This window comes from Camelina sativa, chromosome 3 (genome assembly GCF_000633955.1).
Source record: "Camelina sativa cultivar DH55 chromosome 3, Cs, whole genome shotgun sequence".
NCBI lineage: Eukaryota > Viridiplantae > Streptophyta > Magnoliopsida > Brassicales > Brassicaceae > Camelina > Camelina sativa.
Window position 1 is genome coordinate 4,197,536 of NC_025687.1, and position 18,810 is coordinate 4,216,345.

An 18,810-nucleotide genomic window follows, 5' to 3' on the forward strand; every position below is an offset into this window, starting at 1 on the left:
ATACGATGGTGATTTCTTCTCCAGTCGCAGTCTCCATCTTCAATTTTTTCCAAAAAAAAAAAAAAAAAGGGAACTTTAAATTTCACAGATGGGAAAGGGTAACGAAATCAATCACGGATCTTTTTAACCTCGTTTTCTCGGGATTTTTTCTTTTGAGCCGATGATATCTTATTATAAGAAAAAGAGAGAGAGAGAGAGAGAGAGAGAGACTCAAATTGTTTAAATAACTTGATGAATTAAAATAAGTAAATAATGAGATGAATATATGGTTGAACCAAATTAAAGAGGAATATGACATTTTTCTTTTTCTTTGGCTTCAACCCAAACCACAGACACTTTATTAATATGTCTTCGTCCCACGCCACGCTCCTATACTCTCTCATTTGTAGTCCACGCGGCAGATTCCAATTCCCTTTAATCTCAAATTATTTAAGGTTTTATATTTATACACTAATTGTAGGTATTATTAGTACAACAGATAAATCAATCAACTTTTGAACACCCTAAACTAGTTGTTTAATCAGAGAGTCTGTTTTTGTTAATATGTACTATTTCTTAAAAATCCAACCGAAAAAATCAACAGATTTCAAGTCTAAAAACAAATGGTACAAATATCTCCAAAAAAAAAAAATCTGAAAACCAAAAAACTAATTAAAGAAAACCTTAGAAAACAGGACAACCTTCAACTTGAATCCCAGGAGCAGTAGGACAAGCAGCAAGAGGACAGTTCTCACCTTTAGCACCCCACCAGTGATCGATCGATATACCATTCATCGTCAAACTAAAGTACAACAGCACTCCCATGAACGCCAAACCCGCGTCCAATGCTGCCGATAGCACGTAGTTATACCTCTGCCACCACCCTTTGTAGTACTTGAACACAAAGTAGTTGAATATCACACCTACAATGATCCAGCAGTTGAAGTTCACGCTTGTCGCTGGCGGCATTGCAGCTGTTGCTCCTAACAGAACCGGCAGATTGATCTGGGATATCCACGTTCTTGTCGGGAAAGCTTTTTGGAGAAGCCATACCAAGACTGGTCCTATTAGTCCACCTAAGAAGAACCAGTTTAGTGCAGGGTAGTTTCCTAGCCGACCAAATATTCTCTTGGGTCCTACTAATCCCCAAATCACTGATGCGTCAAAGAAAACTCTGTCACTTGGACATGTCCATGGACTGTTCGGAGGTAGCAACTCTTTCTGGCAGATGTTCTCTACTGATGTAAGCAAGTACCATGCCACTGATACATTCACTGTTCCTGCTATCACCGTTCCTATGAGCTGGACTAAGAACATCGATCTTGGCGGTATCTTCATGTAATGGCCTAGCTTGAAGTCGTTGAGGAATGAAATAGCTTGTGACATACTTATGTACCCATAAGTTTTGAAACATACGTTAGCTATTGGTCTCCCTGGTAACAACACACCCATGAGATACTCTGTGATAATGTTCAGACCTGGAGTCTGTCGCAACATGAGTTTCAAAGTGAGAAAACAGAAAAGATTCCAAATCATGTTTCAAGGATTAAAAAAGTTGTGGTACCTGATTAGTTGTAGCAGTGATAATGCTGACTGGTACAGTAAAGGTTACAGCCATGAAAGATGCTAGAAGGAGTCCCCACCAAGGCATTTGGATCTGGTCTTTCATGAATATGCAGAGAACAAGAGATAGTACTATTGAGATAGCGAGCAGGCCATAAAACCACCAGCCTGGTATGTCTTTGTACTTCTTCATCAGCCTTGTGTGTATGTCCACTTTAGTCTTGGTTGAAGCTCGTACTTGTTGCCAAATTCCCCTAAGTTAAAAACAAGAGTAGTAATATTCATCAGCCACAAGTTAGTAGTCCTTAAGCTTAATATTGATATATATGCCAAGCTTACTTTCCATTGAAGAGCGCAACATGAGTCAGTGTGGAAACGATTGCTGCGAAACCAATCCCGTAACTGATAGCAAAGAACGTGCTGAGATAAACTCGACCTTCTTGTTGATAACTCCCCATGTCCAGTTCAAACTTATCATTGACAATGGTGGAGATATTGTAAAGCTGCCCTTGCTTATCAAACAAATCAGATGAGAAAATCGGGAACTTGTTTGCTTCATACATATTCATGCCGTAGTATGATATTGGGATAACCATATACATGACCAGAATGTAACCAACGAAGACATTGACGATTGCGAAGAAAGGAGTCACAAGAGGGCTTCCAAGGTAAGAAGCTATGACAGACCAATCAAGAGCAAATGCACCAATCCCAAGCCCTGACATCCCTGAGCCTAACTGCTGAGCTGTGATAGACTTAGGGAATGCCCAACAAACCCAAGATATTGATGATAAGGTCAAGAACAAGTAGGCTGGGAATATGTACCACGCGAAGCTACAAACAAACGCAATCACAAAGAACTTTCCTCTAGACATTCTCGCATTGTCCTTCTCATGAAGAGCACTAGATAAAGATCAAAACACAGTGTCAAGCCACATTTTAATAAGCATCTTTACCAAACAAGTGTTATGCACTAAAATGCATCAAATCAACATACCGAAACAGAGAGACCTGAAGAACACTCGTTGGCCACCACATCTGTGCAGGATCAACCACCAACTTTCTCATGATACCAGCCCAACCATACCCAAGAATCTGAATCAACAACAACAGGGTAATCATCAACTTATTAATCACCAAAAACTTTATAAAAGAAGAAAAACAGAAAAAACATTGGAAGTGAAAGGGACCTGAGTAGTGATAACAAGAATCCAACTAGCCAAGAAACTAATCTTCCTTTTGTAAAATGCCATGATGATATCAACAATTCCAACAGCATAAGCAGTACCAGATCCAAACCCAGCACCAGCATTAGCAAACATAGAGATCAACACATGTTCCTTGACGTTAAAGGGACCCGGATTCAACGAAAACTCCCAAGAACCAATCTTATACTTAGTCTCAGGCAAAACCCGAGCCATAAGCTTCCCTAGAGGCAACGTAACCACTTGAACAGAGATCATAGTGATCATCAGAGGCTGAGTCCTGTACCCAAAGAAAGTGTTGAGAAATGAGAGGAGAACACAAGAGAGAAGCCCTAGAAACCACATCCGAAACGTCCACACGGGTAAAGAAGGATCGTCGTGGTTCGATACAGTGAGACGAACCTCCTCCACCGGAGATTCGTCTTCGTCGTCATCGGCGATGATCTCTGGTTTGCGTGATTCATCAATCGCAGCCATTGTTTGCCGCGAGTGTGTGAGTGTGGCGGGTGCTAGCTAGGGTTATGAATTTGGTGAAGGAGACGTCAGAGAATATTGGAAGAATCTTTTATAAAGAGATTCATGAATATATGAGAATCTTTAGTAATTATGATTTATATATTTTCGGAGATTTTTGATGATCTAATAGAAATAAATATTAAGGGAGAGTATCTACTAAATTGAGATTTTTAATATCATAGTATTGTGTTACTGAAGAGTGTCCCCCGGAGAAATGGAAGTTTGTTGCAAACAAACATGTTGTATTAATCGCCTCTTTAAGCGGGAAACTATCCTATTTGGTACTACTTCACTTTATAAATTAAAAAAAAAATTGGAAAAAATACTAATTATAGTAACAAAAAAATATTATCCCGATGTTTTGCTGGTTTTATCTTTCTTTAGAGGAAAATTAATATTTATCGACTTTATTCAACTATTATATCGATGAAGTTAAATGGAGACATTTTACATTAAAAAAAAAGAAAAAGAAAAAAAAAAGGAAAAAAAAATTAACTAGGATATAAAAGCAGTTCATTCATCGCCAGTTGTGGTTTAAATTGGAAATCTATAAAACGTAACAATGCATTAATGGACTTTAGTGGTAGCTTCGATCTTCCCTGAACGCAGCCATGTGTTACCTCTTCTCTATCCGAATGGTCCGGAGTTCACAATTGGCAAACCTAAACAAACCAATAGATCATTATTATTTGAAATCAATATTTATGAATAGTAGCTTGCAACCCGATGAGTTTCTTTACTTATCCGCAAAAATGGGTCGGTGAAGTCGCTTATCTAAATTGAAAACTAGCTTACAGCTGACGTTCTAATGATTAAAGAGCAGAAGAGTGATTAGAGTTGAGAGAAGCATAATCACCTTGTTAGGTGACTATCTTCAATAGGTATGCCAAGCTTTTCACGCAGCACACGAAGTGTTTGTTGCAAGAAAATCCCGTGGCTTACAATTGCTATTTCTTTTTCTGGTCTCTCTAATAACCTACATATACGTATTTTTAGGCATATATAAAAATATTCGAACAATTACGTAAAATGGACATATTTCTAACTTGGAGATATTTTTAAAGATATTTGGACCACCATTTAATTAATATAATGAAAAATGTGAAAGGTACAAAATAAGAAAGTTACTGGTCACCATGTATAAAAGCGAAGACCTCTAGTAGCAACATCTTCTAGTTTTTCCCTTTCCTTGTCATGCCATTGAGCATCTTCATCACTCTCTATCTATATAACCATATTGTAAATTAACAATTTAACAAAATTAATTCATAAATGGAAAAAGATCAATTTGAGCTTCTAAAGGTATAGTGAGATTATCTACCATTGTAAAGTCAATGTCAGGAAAACAAGTGCGGCGGGTACTTATACTTGCTCTACGATCACACGGATAAAGTCCCTGAATTGAACAATTAGAGTGCATCTTAATTCATCATTATATTGGAACACATAGTAAGCGCTTTACCATGGAATGAATTAGATACCACCTTCCAACTGTATTCTTAATAAAATTTATAACTATTTTTTTTAGGTAATGAAAATTTGATATTATACCATGCGTTCTCTACAAGTCTCAAGTGCTAGAATTGGAGGAAGGTTGTTAGCTTTTGTAAAGTCGTCGGATATATTGACATCTTCTACTTCTTGTCCCCTAAATATTCCTATTGAAGTTTCCATTGCTCTGAAATTTAACGGAACAGTGTTACACTGTTACTATTTAACTATCAAATGTATAACAACAATTCTAATTAATGTCTTCACTTTACATAAAAAAAAAATTATGAACAATGATCAACGACTTATTGGATGGATATTTGGGAACCATTCCAGCAAAGAACAGAACCTTCAAAATTTAATTCGAATTATAGAATATATCAAATAATTCATCATTTTTGAATATATGAACGTTAGATATATATGCCTAGCCTAGCCTAGCTATAATTAGGTCTATAATTTTTTTCATTGATATTTATAATTAAGGTTTACCAACTATTTAACCTCAAATCTAATTTTCTAAGGTACGTAATTCTACCAGACAATTCCACACAAAAGATTAAATTGGTAGCTAGTTGTAGTAGTAGTACCGGCGCAGCGGTGAGGTAATCACCAACTCGATAGTGTTTAGTAATCCTGATTCATGGATTTTCTTGCGCCTTTCAGAAATCTGCNAAAAAAAAAAAAAAAAAAAAATCATATATTACAAGAGTACTGTAGTGCATCTCAAGTTCTCAACGTACTATACCAAACCCTATAAGCATATTTTGATAATAGATGTTATGCTCTCTCACCTGTTGCAACCCCTTTGGAGAGAGATGGGCATCAAAAAGCTTTTCTGATTCAGGTTTCTCTCTGTGCTCTTCTAATTCTACATTGTGGATGCCTTGTGCATGCCTCACCTTTATTCAAAGCCGGTCCAACACAAATTAGAATTAGCATGACCCTATTACGTACCTTTTACGTAAATGTAAACTCAAACACAAAAGTGCGTTTGAAACAATTAATACCTACCTATATCTTTTACTTTTAACGTATTTTTGTTGTAACAACTAATCAGAAAATATAAAGCTCTTCAGACAATCAGACCGTAGATAAAATGTATAAATAATTTTTTTGTTTTTAATTTGAAAGGTCTCGAAAAATAAGCTAACCCTAAAGAAAACCAGTTGCGAGAAATTTCCTATACGATATTGGAGTTATAAATAAATGGAAAACTAACCAGATGAAGGATTTTGAGATTAGGCGAGGAGAGCCGCAGCGTTTTAGCTCCACATAAATCCATGTCTGGACGTGTAGTGACCTCGCCTTAATTAAATTAAAACTACCTAGCTACAATTATTATTTATTTATTTTGTTAAGCAACTACCTATATAGATACAATATTTACAAAACCAATTGTGGTTCTTCTTTTCGTCCTTTCATCATGTTCGTATCATCATATATATATAGTATAGATGATAGATCTACTCAGCAACAGCAATTCATGTAAATCACCCAGAAACAACTTGGAAATATCGAAGTTTTTTAAAATTTTCCAAAGGAAAAAAAAAATAAAATTTTGAAATGGCTGATAATGTACGTCTTACGTCAACAATTCTCAAGAGAGGATTGAAGAAAGAAAAAAAAAAGTCCTCTAACAAAGAAAGTCTTATGTTATAAGAAACGCTCATGCCGTATTAATGGGTTTACCTGTTTTCCTAATTTTCTTTATTTTAGAACAAAAGGAACGTTGATGATAAGATAATTATTTTCTAAAGACCTGACGTACCCAAAAGGTAAAAAAAAATTAAGTTAAATAAAACAAATATCTATATATATTCCAGTATTCCACCTTATTCCGTCAAGCAGTTATATATAAGCTTGAAGCAAAGATTTAGTTACAATTACAAAAAAAAAGGTTACTTGTTTGTTTTTTTCTAGGTTGTACATGTAGTAGATATGAAATGTCTATCTTTCGTATACGGCGCATGCATGATTCAGGGATTCCTCTTTTGGTTTAATTTAAATTAGTATCCCCTTATATAGTATCAATTTTACATTGCCTTTATTTGGAAATAAAGTAGGTCCGTTTAGTTGTCAAATTTTATGCAAGAACCACGTGGTTGGTAGATGGCGATTTAAAAGTCTCTAAAAAACAACACGACGACTGTGACTATAAATTCCTCAACAACAGTTTTTCTATCCTATTACAAAAATATCATATCGTATGATAGTTTATTCCCATTTATTTATTTAGTATAATTTCTTAAAAAATTGCATAAGAAGAAAAGTAGATATGAGTGGTTCACGCATATATATATATATATATATAGAAGAAGGCTCTTTGAGTTTTAAAGAATAAAACAATAAAATCGATAGGTACTACGAAATTTCTTAAATAAAGACTCCGTCGTTCTTTGAAACTTCCTTCCTCGGTGAAATCAAGTCTCCGTAGATGTACTCAGGCTGAAAAATAAAAGTATATTGTACATATATATATATAACAACACGAAATGGATAATCATAATAATTATAAGTAGATGAAGATCACACTAACCCTTTGTCTACAATCACGACAGTACGAATTTCGCAATTAGCAAACCTGTAAAGCAACATATCTTTTTATTGTTATACAAGGAATTAACAAGTTGAACAATATATATAAATATTTCAAAAGAGAAACTACATGTATAACCTCTTGCAAAGCTCATTTCTAATTGACTCGTCACAATCGTTTGCAAAAACATACAACATATGCTGCAAAACTATTCCATGGCTAACAACTGCGACCTCCTTCTCTGGTCTCTTCCATAACCTTTTTTTTATAGAAAATTCATCAATTTCTCTAGAAATATATATGCTAATTATTTATACTCCACGAAGTTAATTAAGATTCAAAATGGTTACCACTTCATGAACTCCAACCCTCTCGCTAAAATCTCATCTTCCGACTCTCTAACATCCGGTCTCCATAGGTTGTCCTCTTCGCTTTCAATCTATAATATGACCCAAAATATTAGTAAAATCACCATGTATATCATTACATATGTTGAGAAAACGTACTTTAATTATGTATATTATAGTGTTCCAAGAACTAATATGATTTGTTTATGCATGATAGGAAGAGTGAAAGCTCTTTGCCTGAGAGAAATCAATGGTGGGGAAAAGAGTTTGATACTCGCTAACGTTCCTTCTCATGTCAGGAGGGCGGACTCCCTGCGAGCACATATACGTATCAATATTTCGTTAGCATGCATGAGTTTGTTTGATCCATGATGAATAAATGAGACATTTCTCCATGTATATACATATCAAACATACATTACGGTCTCTAGCAACCTCAAGTGCCAAAATGGGAGGGCTACTTGTCATACTCGGTTGTTCGGATTCATTTCCAAAAACTCCAATTGCGGTTTGCATAGTTCTATATACATAAACGGAATAACTAATCAGTTCAAGCCACTATTAATTAGACAGGAAAAGTACAAATATAACCAACTTAATTAGTCTTCAAATGCATCTATGCAAATATATGGTACCTAAACAACGGTGAAGTTACAACTAGCTCAACCCTCTTTAGTAGCCCACTTGAAACAACTCGTTCACGGAGATTCTCAACCTTAAGAGAAGCATTAAAACGATTAGAAGTTATCGCAATATAATGCACGAATAAGGAGTTCTCTGAGGCGATTTTGATCCATGTGGTTAAGGTTATAAAAGTTTTAAGATTTAGGGTTTACCTGTTGGTGACCATGATCAGTAAGCGGAGCATCAAAAAGACGAGGAGACAACAACGCATTTCTATCTTTCTCGGCTTCTACATTGTGCACCGCTTGCCCATGTCTCAGCTATAATAAAATAAAGAAGAAACATCAATAATACGTACGTTACGTATCACCATAGTAATATTAAGAGTGGCATAAGTATATAATAACTAAGCCTAACTATTGTCACTTACCAAGTGAATTATTTTACAGCTCTCCAAGGGGTACAAAAATCTTGCATCCATTTCTCTACACATTATATTGTTCTCGTTAATTAATGTAAATATATATGATATAGGCAGACAAATACATGAAGGATAACATTATTAATTTTTTTTTTTAAAATATACTAGAAGATTACTGCCAATATCAATTATCAAACCTTTTTAAAAGTAAGTATTGACAGGAAAATAATATCTCAAGGGTTCTTCTTTGATCTCAAGGTTATCGTAAAGTGATGATCGATATTGATAGGCAAAATGATGGGCTCTCTCTGTGTTCTTTATATAGTGGGAAATAATCAAGACCACCAGGTCCACCACACACACACAGTACGTAAACTTTCATGCAAATACAAGTCAAACGTTTTGATCTGACTCATTCTTCCCTTGGTCTTACTAATGAAATAACAAAGACCGGTTTTACTTTTAACTAATATATTTCAAGTATTAGTTTTTGGTTTTAGTTTCTAAGTATTATTTTTAAAGAATTAACTCCCCAAAATTCATTTGAACTGATACAAAAACAACTATACTCTTTCATACCTAAATTAAATTAGACCTTGTAATCACGATGACTGGTTTGTCCAATTTATATGCATTTGAAGAAACCATATGATCATGAGTACCTCGTAACAAGTTGAATGCGTGTGCATTCTAATAATCAAGAAATTAACGGGATATACAAAAAATACATATATACAAGATCATAATTTGTGCCTTATATTTGTTTGGATTACCAAAATATTGATTTTATTTTATTTCAACTTTTCAACATTGGATCTTAGAGCCAAAGACGGATCGAATCACGTAGTAAGAAAAAAAGAACGGAAAGAGACAAAAGACATCGAACACTCCAAGAAAAATTGTTGTTAATATATTGCCTTGAACTGTATGTCTTACTCGTTAGTCTTTCTTTACTCGTTTAGCTTTGAAAGTTTACATTTCCGTCTTTAATATAACCGAAGATAGATGTCGTCGAATACATGTCGAAATTTTTTACTTTGAAATGTCTCACACATTACTAATCTAGAAACCTTTATTTCCAAAAAAACGATCCGTTCTAAAAATTCATGCAAAATTTCCCAAAATTTTAGTTACCAAAAATCCCTAAAGATATCTGCCTAAACAAAAACATTGCAATTTTGTTGTAAAATTTTTATGATGGAATGGTTTTTGGAAGACGGATTAGCACCTATCCACTTAATAAGTGCAACAAAATGGAGACAACCAAAACTTTACGTGAAGTCGTTTATCTACCTATTGAGTCCAACATTACTTTCTTTTTCTCAACCAAACATCACATCAAGCGTTAATATTATATAGTTGTATGGTTTACAAAAAGGAAAATATTATAACATCTTCAACTTTTGCTTGCTTCTCCAATAATGCAATAATGGCATTGTTTAGAACTTTCGAAAGCAAATGTTAGGAATTTAAATTCTGTATATTATGTATATAAGGGTTTAACCGTTTAACAAAGAACGCAATTAATAAAACAATTATGGTATGCTTCTCATCAAGGACATGAACCAGAAGATAGCTTCTTCCCCGGAAGCTATCTTTACTCTCTCTACTCAAGTTTGTATATTACAAAGGTGCCGAATTTGACCTCTACGAACCTAAAAAATGGATGCAACAAAGGCCCTCTCTCTCCCTCTACTTTTTTTCCACTTTGGCTCTAATCTTCTCCTCGAGTATCTCTGCATCAAGTCCATACATCCTGTTCAGAGCCTGCATGTTCTCCAGCGTCTCGCTCAGCGTTCTGCTGTCGTTCCCATCACATCTCAAATGTTGCATTGGACCCTGTAGGAGTTTGTTCACTATACCTCGGATAAGATCGTCTACTGCTTTCCTCGTTTTCTTGTTCATCTCAACGCTCATTTTCGGCAAGAATTTCTCAACCTCTGCAGCTATAATTCTCTCTGTATATCCCCTTAATTTCTTGATTGTTGGAACAGTCTCCAGCGAATCTCTCCACGCTTCGAAGTGTTTTGATTCCTCTGTAATTATAGCCTGAGCTTCCATTGCTTTCCTCACCCTGTCTTCTTTATTCGCAGCAACAACTTCCTTGTGGTCATCCACGTTGTAAACCCGTGCACCATCTATTTCAGCGACACAAGACCCGACGTTTCTAGGAACAGAGATATCAACAAAGAGCCTCGCATCTCTGACAGGAGGGAGAGACTCTACTTGCTCCTTCAAGAACAATGGTGTCTCAGATGCTGTGCTAGTAAAGACTACATCGGCTTCTCCAGCACAAGATAGCATCTCATCAAGGGGTTTATAAATAATCTCAACACCAGACGGCAACTCCTCGCGGATAGCTGCAACTTTATCTTCGCTTCGGTTCACAACCACCATTTTGGTGCAACCTTTAGCAACCAAGTGCTTAATTACAAGCTTCCCCATCTTTCCAGCACCGATTACTAACATCCTAGCAGATGATGCATGTGAAGATTCTGGAAGCTTNATATCAACAAAGAGCCTCGCATCTCTAACAGGAGGGAGAGTCTCTACTTGCTCCTTCAAGAACAATGGTGTCTCAGATGCTGTGCTAGTAAAGACTACATCGGCTTCTCCAGCACAAGATAGCATCTCATCAAGGGGTTTATAAATAATCTCAACACCAGACGGCAACTCCTCGCGGATAGCTGCAACTTTCTCTTCGCTTCGGTTCACAACCACCATTTTGGTGCAACCTTTAGCAACCAAGTGCTTAATTACAAGCTTCCCCATCTTTCCAGCACCAATTACTAACATCCTAGCAGATGATGCATGTGAAGATTCTGGAAGCTTCATGAGAGCAAGTTCGACTGCAGCAGAGCTAACGGAAACAGCTCCAGCAGCGATATTTGTCTCTGTTCTGACACGCTTTCCAACCGTGATTGCGTGTTTAAATAGCCCACTGATGTTCCTCCCAAATCCATTGACTCCTTGACCTACTTTAACAACTTGTTTAACCTGAGCAAGTATCTGACCTTCTCCTAGGACAAGGGAGTCCAAACCAGCTGAGACTTCGAATATATGTTGTGTGACGTCCTTGTTGTACAATAGAAAACGGTGCTGACAGATCTCCGAAACTGGGATTCCACTTGTCTAGCAAAAAACATAACAAACGTCAGCAGTTGCCATTGAAATTGCAATATAGTGAAGAGAACATTTGAAAGAGAAATCATCAGATGAGAGTTGTTGTCACAAATAATGAAAAGTGCATTCTTAGTGAGTGAGATTAAGCATGGTAATAAAAGGAAAAAAGACCTTAGACATCCACTCAGTAACTTCTTTGACACCACGATGCTGAGAGAGAGCCAAGACGTAAATCTCCATACGGTTGCAGGTACTGAGAACAGCAGCTTCTTCAATATGATTCAAACCGCACAACTCAGCGATAGCTCGTGGCCATTCAGCTTCACGAATAGCAAGCTTCTCACGCATCTCAACAGGAGCTGTGTGAATACTAAGCCCAATCACCACAATACTGCTTCTTTCCTTTGTGTATCCTGAAACCAACCATGAAAACAATCGGAGTTCAGTAAAAAAAACATACGCTTTTTAGCTTCAAAGAAAGTACACAATTCGTCTCCTCCAAAAAATAGTAAAGCTCAGGGAATGAAAGAGATCAGCCTTAGGAGATCAATATATCGTAAAGACGATTGCTTTTACATCAAAGGATACACCTTTTAAGTAAACTATTCGAATCCAAGCGGCAAAATGTTGTATAAGAAAATGAAATTGAATAGAGAGATATAGGGAATGTAATAATAACACTAGACATTATCCGGAAATTGAATAATCTGAGAGGTTTAGCTTGTATTTAGGAGAATCCATGACGTGATGAAGAAGAATGACATGGCCACCACATCATAAGCAGGCCCGGCTCAATATTATATTGGGCCCTTTGCTAAATCAGATAGTGCAGACCAAACAAACAAAAAGCGATTCGAATAATGAATAGTAATTTAAACACACGTATCGAACCAAATATGTACATATTTAGTTATTTACTAGCGAGTATATTAATTTGTTCCTAAGTAATTATTAATTCGAGTATATTAATTTGTTCCCAAGTAAGTATTAATTTAAAATGGCAATATTGTAAAAATGTAAATTTGTATAGCTTTAAAGTCTTTTACAAAATATATGAGCTATAGTAACGCCATCTTGACTAAGATGTTAAAATAAGTAGTCACTTATATGTGTTATTCGATGTAATTACCCAAATCAAATAATCATACTATGTTTGCATTGATTTTCTTAATTAATTGAAAATAATTAAAATATCAGCATACGTGGACATAAACTTGAAATAGCTACGAATATTAATAATGCCTAAACAGAAACATCAACTCAAAAACTTAGATTATAAGTTCTTAGGAAAATATAAACACAAAAACTTAGATTACAAAGTTCATATTATTATAGCAAATTCCACATAAAAAAAACTCAAACACAACCCAAAAAAAATCATTAAAAAAAAACGAAATTGCAAAAAGTCCAGATGCGAACCTCTAAAGCTCGATTATTCTTTTTTTCGTAGGAAAGACGAAGGGCGATCTCGGCTAAATCCGAGTCTGAAAAAAAACCTTTCTTTAACTCCCGAGATAAAACTTCTCCTATCAGGGAGAGCAACTTCTCAAAAAGCCAGATCTTCCCTCGATTCTGTTATATGAAACAAAAAAAATGACTCAATAAAAACCCCAAAGAAAAAAACACAAAAATCAAATCGCACTCAATGTAAGATCGATTAAGTATTTGACTAACCTCTAGAGATTCGGCATCGCGATCGCGATCCGACTCCAAACCACCGTCTTGGCCACTGACGGTAGAACGGAACTTCGGGAATAAAGAAGAAAGTATATAATAATAACTCATAAGTATATAATAACTCAGCCTAACTATTGTCACTTACCAAGTGAATTATTTTACGGCTCTCCAAGGGGTACAAAAATCGTGCATCCATTTCTCTACACATTATATTGTTCTCGTTAATTAATGTAAATATATATGATATAGGCAGACAAATACATGAAGGATAACATTATTAATTTTTTTTTTTTTTAAATATACTAGAAGATTACTGCCAATATCAATTATCAAACCTTTTTAAAAGTAAGTATTGGCAGGAAAATAATATCTCAAGGGTTCTTCTTTGATCTCAAGGTTATCGTAAAGTGATGATCGATATTGATAGGCAAAATATGATGGGCTCTCTCTCTGTTCTTTATATAGTGGGAAATAATCAAGACCACCAGGTCCACCACACACACACAGTACGTAAACTTTCATGCAAATCCAAGTCAAACGTTTTGATCTGACTCATTCTTCCCTTGGTCTTACTAATGAAATAACAAAGACCGGTTTTACTTTTAACTAATATACCATTTTCAAGTTTTAGTTTTTGGTTTAGTTTCTAAGTATTATTTGAAAGAATTAACTCCCCAAAATTCATTTGAACTGATACAGACAGCAACTATACGCTTTACCTAAATTAAATTAGACCTTGTAATCACGATGACTGGTTTGTCCAATGTACATGCATTTGAAGAAACCATATGATCATGAGTACCTCGTAACAAGTTGAATGCGTGTGCATTCTAATAATCAAAAAATTAAGGGGATATACAAAAAATACATATATATATATATACAAGAACATAATTTTGTGCCTAATTTTGTTTGGATTACCAAAATATTGATTCTATTTTATTTCAATTTTTCAACATTGGATCTTAGAGCCAAAGACGGATCGAATCACGTAGAATAAAAAAACGGAAAGAGACAAAAGACATCGTACACTCCAAGAAAAATTGTTAATATATTGCCTTGAACTGTATGTCTTACTCGTTAGTCTTTCTTTACTCGTTTAGCTTTGAAAGTTTACATTTCCGTCTTTGATATAACCGAAGATAGTTATCGTCCAATACATGTCGAAATTTTTTACTTAGAAATGTCTATGTCTCACACATGACTAATCTAGAAACCTTTATTTCCAAAAAACGAATCGCTCTAAAAGTTAATGCAAAAACCCCCAAATTTTTAAATTACCAAAAATCTCTAAAAAGTATCTGCCTAACCAAAAATACATTATAGTTTTGTCGTAAAACTTTTATGATGGAATGGTTTGGTAGGGTTGTGATAGATGGATTAGCATCCACTTACATAGAGTAATCAGTGCAACAAAATATGAAGGAAAAAATGGAGACAACCAAAGTTATACGTGAAGTCGTTTATCTACCTATTGGGTCCAACATTACTTTCTTTCTCAACCAAACATCACATCAAGAGTTAGTAATATATAGTCGTATGGTTTACACTTTACAGAAAGAAAAATATTATAACATCTTCAAATTTTGCTTGCTTCTCCAATAATGGCATTGTTTCGAAAGCAAATTTTACGAAATAAATTGTGTATATTATGTATATAACGCAATTAATAAAACAATAATGGTATGCTTCCCATCAAGGACATGAACCAGAAGATAGCTTCCCCGGAAGCTATCTTTACTCTTTCTACTCAAGTTTGTATATTACAAAGGTGCCGATTCTTGACCTCTATGAACCTAAAAAATGGACACAACAAAGGCTCTCTCTCTCTCTAGCTCTCTCTCTCTCTCTCTCTCTCTACTTTTTTTCCACCTTGGCTCTAATCTTCTCCTCGAGTATCTCTGCATCAAGTCCATACATCCTGTTCAGAGCCTGCATGTTCTCCAGCGTCTCACTCAGCGTTCTGCTATCACTCCCATCGCATCTCAGATGTTGCATTGGACCGTGTAGGAGCTTGTTCACTATACCTCGGATAAGATCGTCTACTGCTTTCCTCGTTTTCTTGTTCATCTCAACGCTCATTTTCGGCAAGAATTTCTCAACCTCTGCAGCTATAATTCTCTCTGTATATCCCCTTAATTTCTTGATTGTTGGAACCGTCTCAAGCGAATCTCTCCACGCTTCGAAGTGTTTTGATTCCTCTGTAATTATAGCCTGAGCTTCCATTGCTTTCCTCACCCTGTCTTCTTTATTCGCAGCAACCACTTCCTTGAGGTCATCCACGTTGTAAACCCGTGCACCATCTATTTCAGCGACACAAGACCCGACGTTTCTAGGAACAGATATATCAACAAAGAGCCTCGCATCTCTAACAGGCGGGAGAGTCTCTACTTGCTCCTTCAAGAACAATGGTGTCTCAGATGCTGTGCTAGTAAAGACTACATCGGCTTCTCCAGCACAAGATAGCATCTCATCAAGGGGTTTATAAATAATCTCAACACCAGACGGCAACTCCTCGCGGATGGCTGCAACTTTATCTTCGCTTCGGTTCACAACCACCATTTTGGTGCAACCTTTAGCAACCAAGTGCTTGATCACAAGCCTCCCCATCTTTCCAGCACCAATTACTAACATCTTAGCAGATGATGCATGTGAAGATTCTGGAAGCTTCATGAGAGCAAGTTCGACTGCAGCAGAGCTAACGGAAACAGCTCCAGCAGCGATATTTGTCTCTGTTCTGACACGCTTCCCAACCGTGATTGCGTGTTTAAATAGCCCACTAATGTTCCTCCCAAATCCATTAACTCCTTGACCTACTTTAACAACTTGTTTAACCTGAGCAAGTATCTGACCTTCTCCTAGTACAAGAGAGTCCAAACCAGCTGAGACTTCGAATATATGTTGTGTGACATCCTTGTTGTACAATAGAAAACGGTGCTGGCAGATCTCCGAAACTGGGATTCCACTCGTCTAGCAAAAAACATAACAAACGTCAGCATTTGCCATTGAGATTGTAATATAGTGATGAGAACATTTGATAGAGAAATCATCAGATGGGAGCTGTTGTCACAGATAATGAATAGTGCATTCTTAGTGACCGAGTGAGATTAAGCATGGTAATAAAAGGGAAAGACCTTAGACATCCACTCAGTAACTTCTTTGACACCACGATGCTGAGAGAGAGCCAAGACATAAATCTCCATTCGGTTGCAGGTACTGAGAACAGCAGCCTCTTCGATATGATTCAAACCGCACAACTCAGCGATAGCTCGTGGCCATTCAGCTTCAGGAATAGCAAGCTTCTCACGCATCTCAACAGGAGCTGTGTGAATACTAAGCCCAATCACCACAATACTACTTCTTTCCTTTGTGTATCCTGACCAACCATGAACATAATCGGAGTTCAGTAAAAACAGACGCTTTTTAGCTTCAAAGAAAGTATACAATTCAATCTCCTCCAAAAAAAAGAGTAATCAAAGAGATCAGCTAGGAGATCAATATATCGTAAAGATGATTGCTTTTACATCAAAGGATACACCTTTTGAGTAAACTATTCGAATCCAAGCGGCAAAATGTTGAATAGCTTATCAAAATCCAAAATTGGTAACCAAAAAAAAAGACCCAAATTTGGGAATCGAAGAGAGAGATAACGTACGGTCAATAGCAGAAGACTTGAGCAGTTCAAGAGCAGAGAGGCTGGTTGATTTAGAATTGGAAATCTCGCAACGGGCTCTCTGGATCAGACCTCGCTTTGTCCTATTATTATTGTTCATCGGAAGATCACGAATCCCGATTACACCAAACGGCGCCGGAGAGGAAGATGATGATGATGGGTTAAGTTGATTCGATAACAAATTCTCCAGCTTCTTCGGGGTAGCAGCAAAGGCGCTAGAAACCGCCATAGATTCTGAGTTTATAAAGCAAGCAATCTCAATTTCTCGGATTCACACAAAAACACCCCTCTTCGTCGTCCAGAAACCCAAACCCTAGAAGAGATTAGGTAGAAGGAATCGAGAGGACAAAGAGGGGGATATAATGGGATGATGTTGAGGAGGAAGATGATGAGAGACTTTGACAAAACTAAAAATATGAGAAAATGGTTTTAGGATCATGTGTTGGTTGAAATCATGAAAGAAGCAGGTGGATCCGGGTCGGGTTAAGCGGGTTTTTTTTACGAACGGATCAATTCAAGACCATTGACCCCAAAAAAGAAAACATGATTGTTGCATATGTGAAAACGGAATCTAAATCGGCTCGGCAGGTGTTGAAGACGTTTTTATTTTATCCACCACTTCCACGCCAAGGCTTTTCTACTTCAAACTCTTGTATAAGAAAATGAAATTGAATAGAGAGATATAGGGAATGTAATAATAACGCTAGACATTATCCGGAAATTGAATAATCTGAGAGGTTTAGCTTGTATTTAGGAGAATCCATGACGTGATGAAGAAGAAGAAAATGAGGCAACAACCAACAAGTTTTTGTTTATTATTAAATATTCTTAACCTCTTGAGTAATTTGATGCATTTGACATTATGTTATGTAGTAAAAACAACCAAATATAGAACACATTGAAGTGTGTAATCAATCAATGATTGCATAATTGTTCTTTTTTCTTCGTTTGTTTCTCTAGTATTGGATTAGGATCAGCGCTATGTTTCTGTATATTTGGAACGAAAGATTCAAACCCACGGTTTGGATAACAGACTTGTGGAAAACTATTATCTAAACTAGACATGGATTAGAAGAATTCAATCCGTTCTTCTTCGATTACAGCATCTGTTTGTGTTGACAAAATAATGCATTGTTTGTTTAATTTCCCATAGCCTTAAAGAAAAAAAGAGCCCATTAAAGCTGACTTTCACTCCTTCAGCTGGCATTGGCAATGTATTGTCTAGGAAGCCTCTTAAAGTCAATGTCATGGCCTAACATTTGACCAAGTTAGTTAGCCAAGAAACATTAACATCCCTTGAAACTGTGAGACTTATATAAATCAGAACTTCGCCCAAAAATATAGTATATATATAAATCAGAACTACTTTTGTTTGTGTATTCGATTTGCAGAAGCACCGATAAAATAAAAAAATCAGACAGTGCGGAACTAAACAAACAGAGAGTGATAAGAATTTTGATTAATAATGACTAAAAAACACACGTAAAGAACCATATAACATCAGCGCATGTAAGCAAGTATGTACATATAATGACATGGCCACCACATCATAAGCAGGCCCGGCTCAATATTATATTGGGCCTTGTGCTAAATCAGATAGTGCGAACCAAACAAACAAAAAGTGATACGAATATTGAGTAGTAATTTAAACA

The 18,810-nt window shown here is 36.1% G+C and overlaps 5 protein-coding genes across 5 annotated transcripts; all 5 read right to left on the minus strand.

The window, feature by feature from the left end:
- LOC104778648 (oligopeptide transporter 2) lies at positions 664-3,224 on the minus strand. Its single transcript, XM_010503097.1, has 5 exons — positions 2,733-3,224; positions 2,540-2,637; positions 1,882-2,445; positions 1,544-1,796; positions 664-1,464 (listed from the first exon to the last, which is right to left on the minus strand). The coding sequence occupies exons 1-5, from the start codon at positions 3,222-3,224 to the stop codon at positions 664-666; spliced, it is 2,208 nt and encodes a 735-aa protein (XP_010501399.1).
- Positions 3,637-6,152, minus strand: LOC104768247 (phosphoglycerate mutase-like protein 1). Its single transcript, XM_010492170.2, has 8 exons — positions 5,977-6,152; positions 5,549-5,656; positions 5,345-5,424; positions 4,815-4,941; positions 4,585-4,659; positions 4,399-4,487; positions 4,120-4,239; positions 3,637-3,925 (listed from the first exon to the last, which is right to left on the minus strand). Exons 1-8 carry the CDS (start codon positions 6,037-6,039, stop codon positions 3,880-3,882), a joined length of 708 nt encoding a protein of 235 aa, XP_010490472.1. The 5' UTR covers positions 6,040-6,152; the 3' UTR covers positions 3,637-3,879.
- On the minus strand, positions 7,284-8,745 carry LOC104768248 (phosphoglycerate mutase-like protein 1). Its single transcript, XM_010492172.1, has 8 exons — positions 8,695-8,745; positions 8,477-8,584; positions 8,276-8,355; positions 8,058-8,160; positions 7,878-7,952; positions 7,644-7,732; positions 7,432-7,551; positions 7,284-7,338 (listed from the first exon to the last, which is right to left on the minus strand). The coding sequence occupies exons 1-8, from the start codon at positions 8,743-8,745 to the stop codon at positions 7,284-7,286; spliced, it is 681 nt and encodes a 226-aa protein (XP_010490474.1).
- Positions 10,376-12,712, minus strand: LOC104778649 (glutamyl-tRNA reductase 2, chloroplastic). Its single transcript, XM_019239601.1, has 4 exons — positions 12,691-12,712; positions 11,980-12,221; positions 11,207-11,817; positions 10,376-10,879 (listed from the first exon to the last, which is right to left on the minus strand). Exons 1-4 carry the CDS (start codon positions 12,710-12,712, stop codon positions 10,378-10,380), a joined length of 1,377 nt encoding a protein of 458 aa, XP_019095146.1. The 3' UTR covers positions 10,376-10,377.
- On the minus strand, positions 15,112-17,780 carry LOC104768249 (glutamyl-tRNA reductase 2, chloroplastic-like). Its single transcript, XM_010492173.2, has 3 exons — positions 17,141-17,780; positions 16,620-16,861; positions 15,112-16,455 (listed from the first exon to the last, which is right to left on the minus strand). Exons 1-3 carry the CDS (start codon positions 17,385-17,387, stop codon positions 15,343-15,345), a joined length of 1,602 nt encoding a protein of 533 aa, XP_010490475.1. The 5' UTR covers positions 17,388-17,780; the 3' UTR covers positions 15,112-15,342.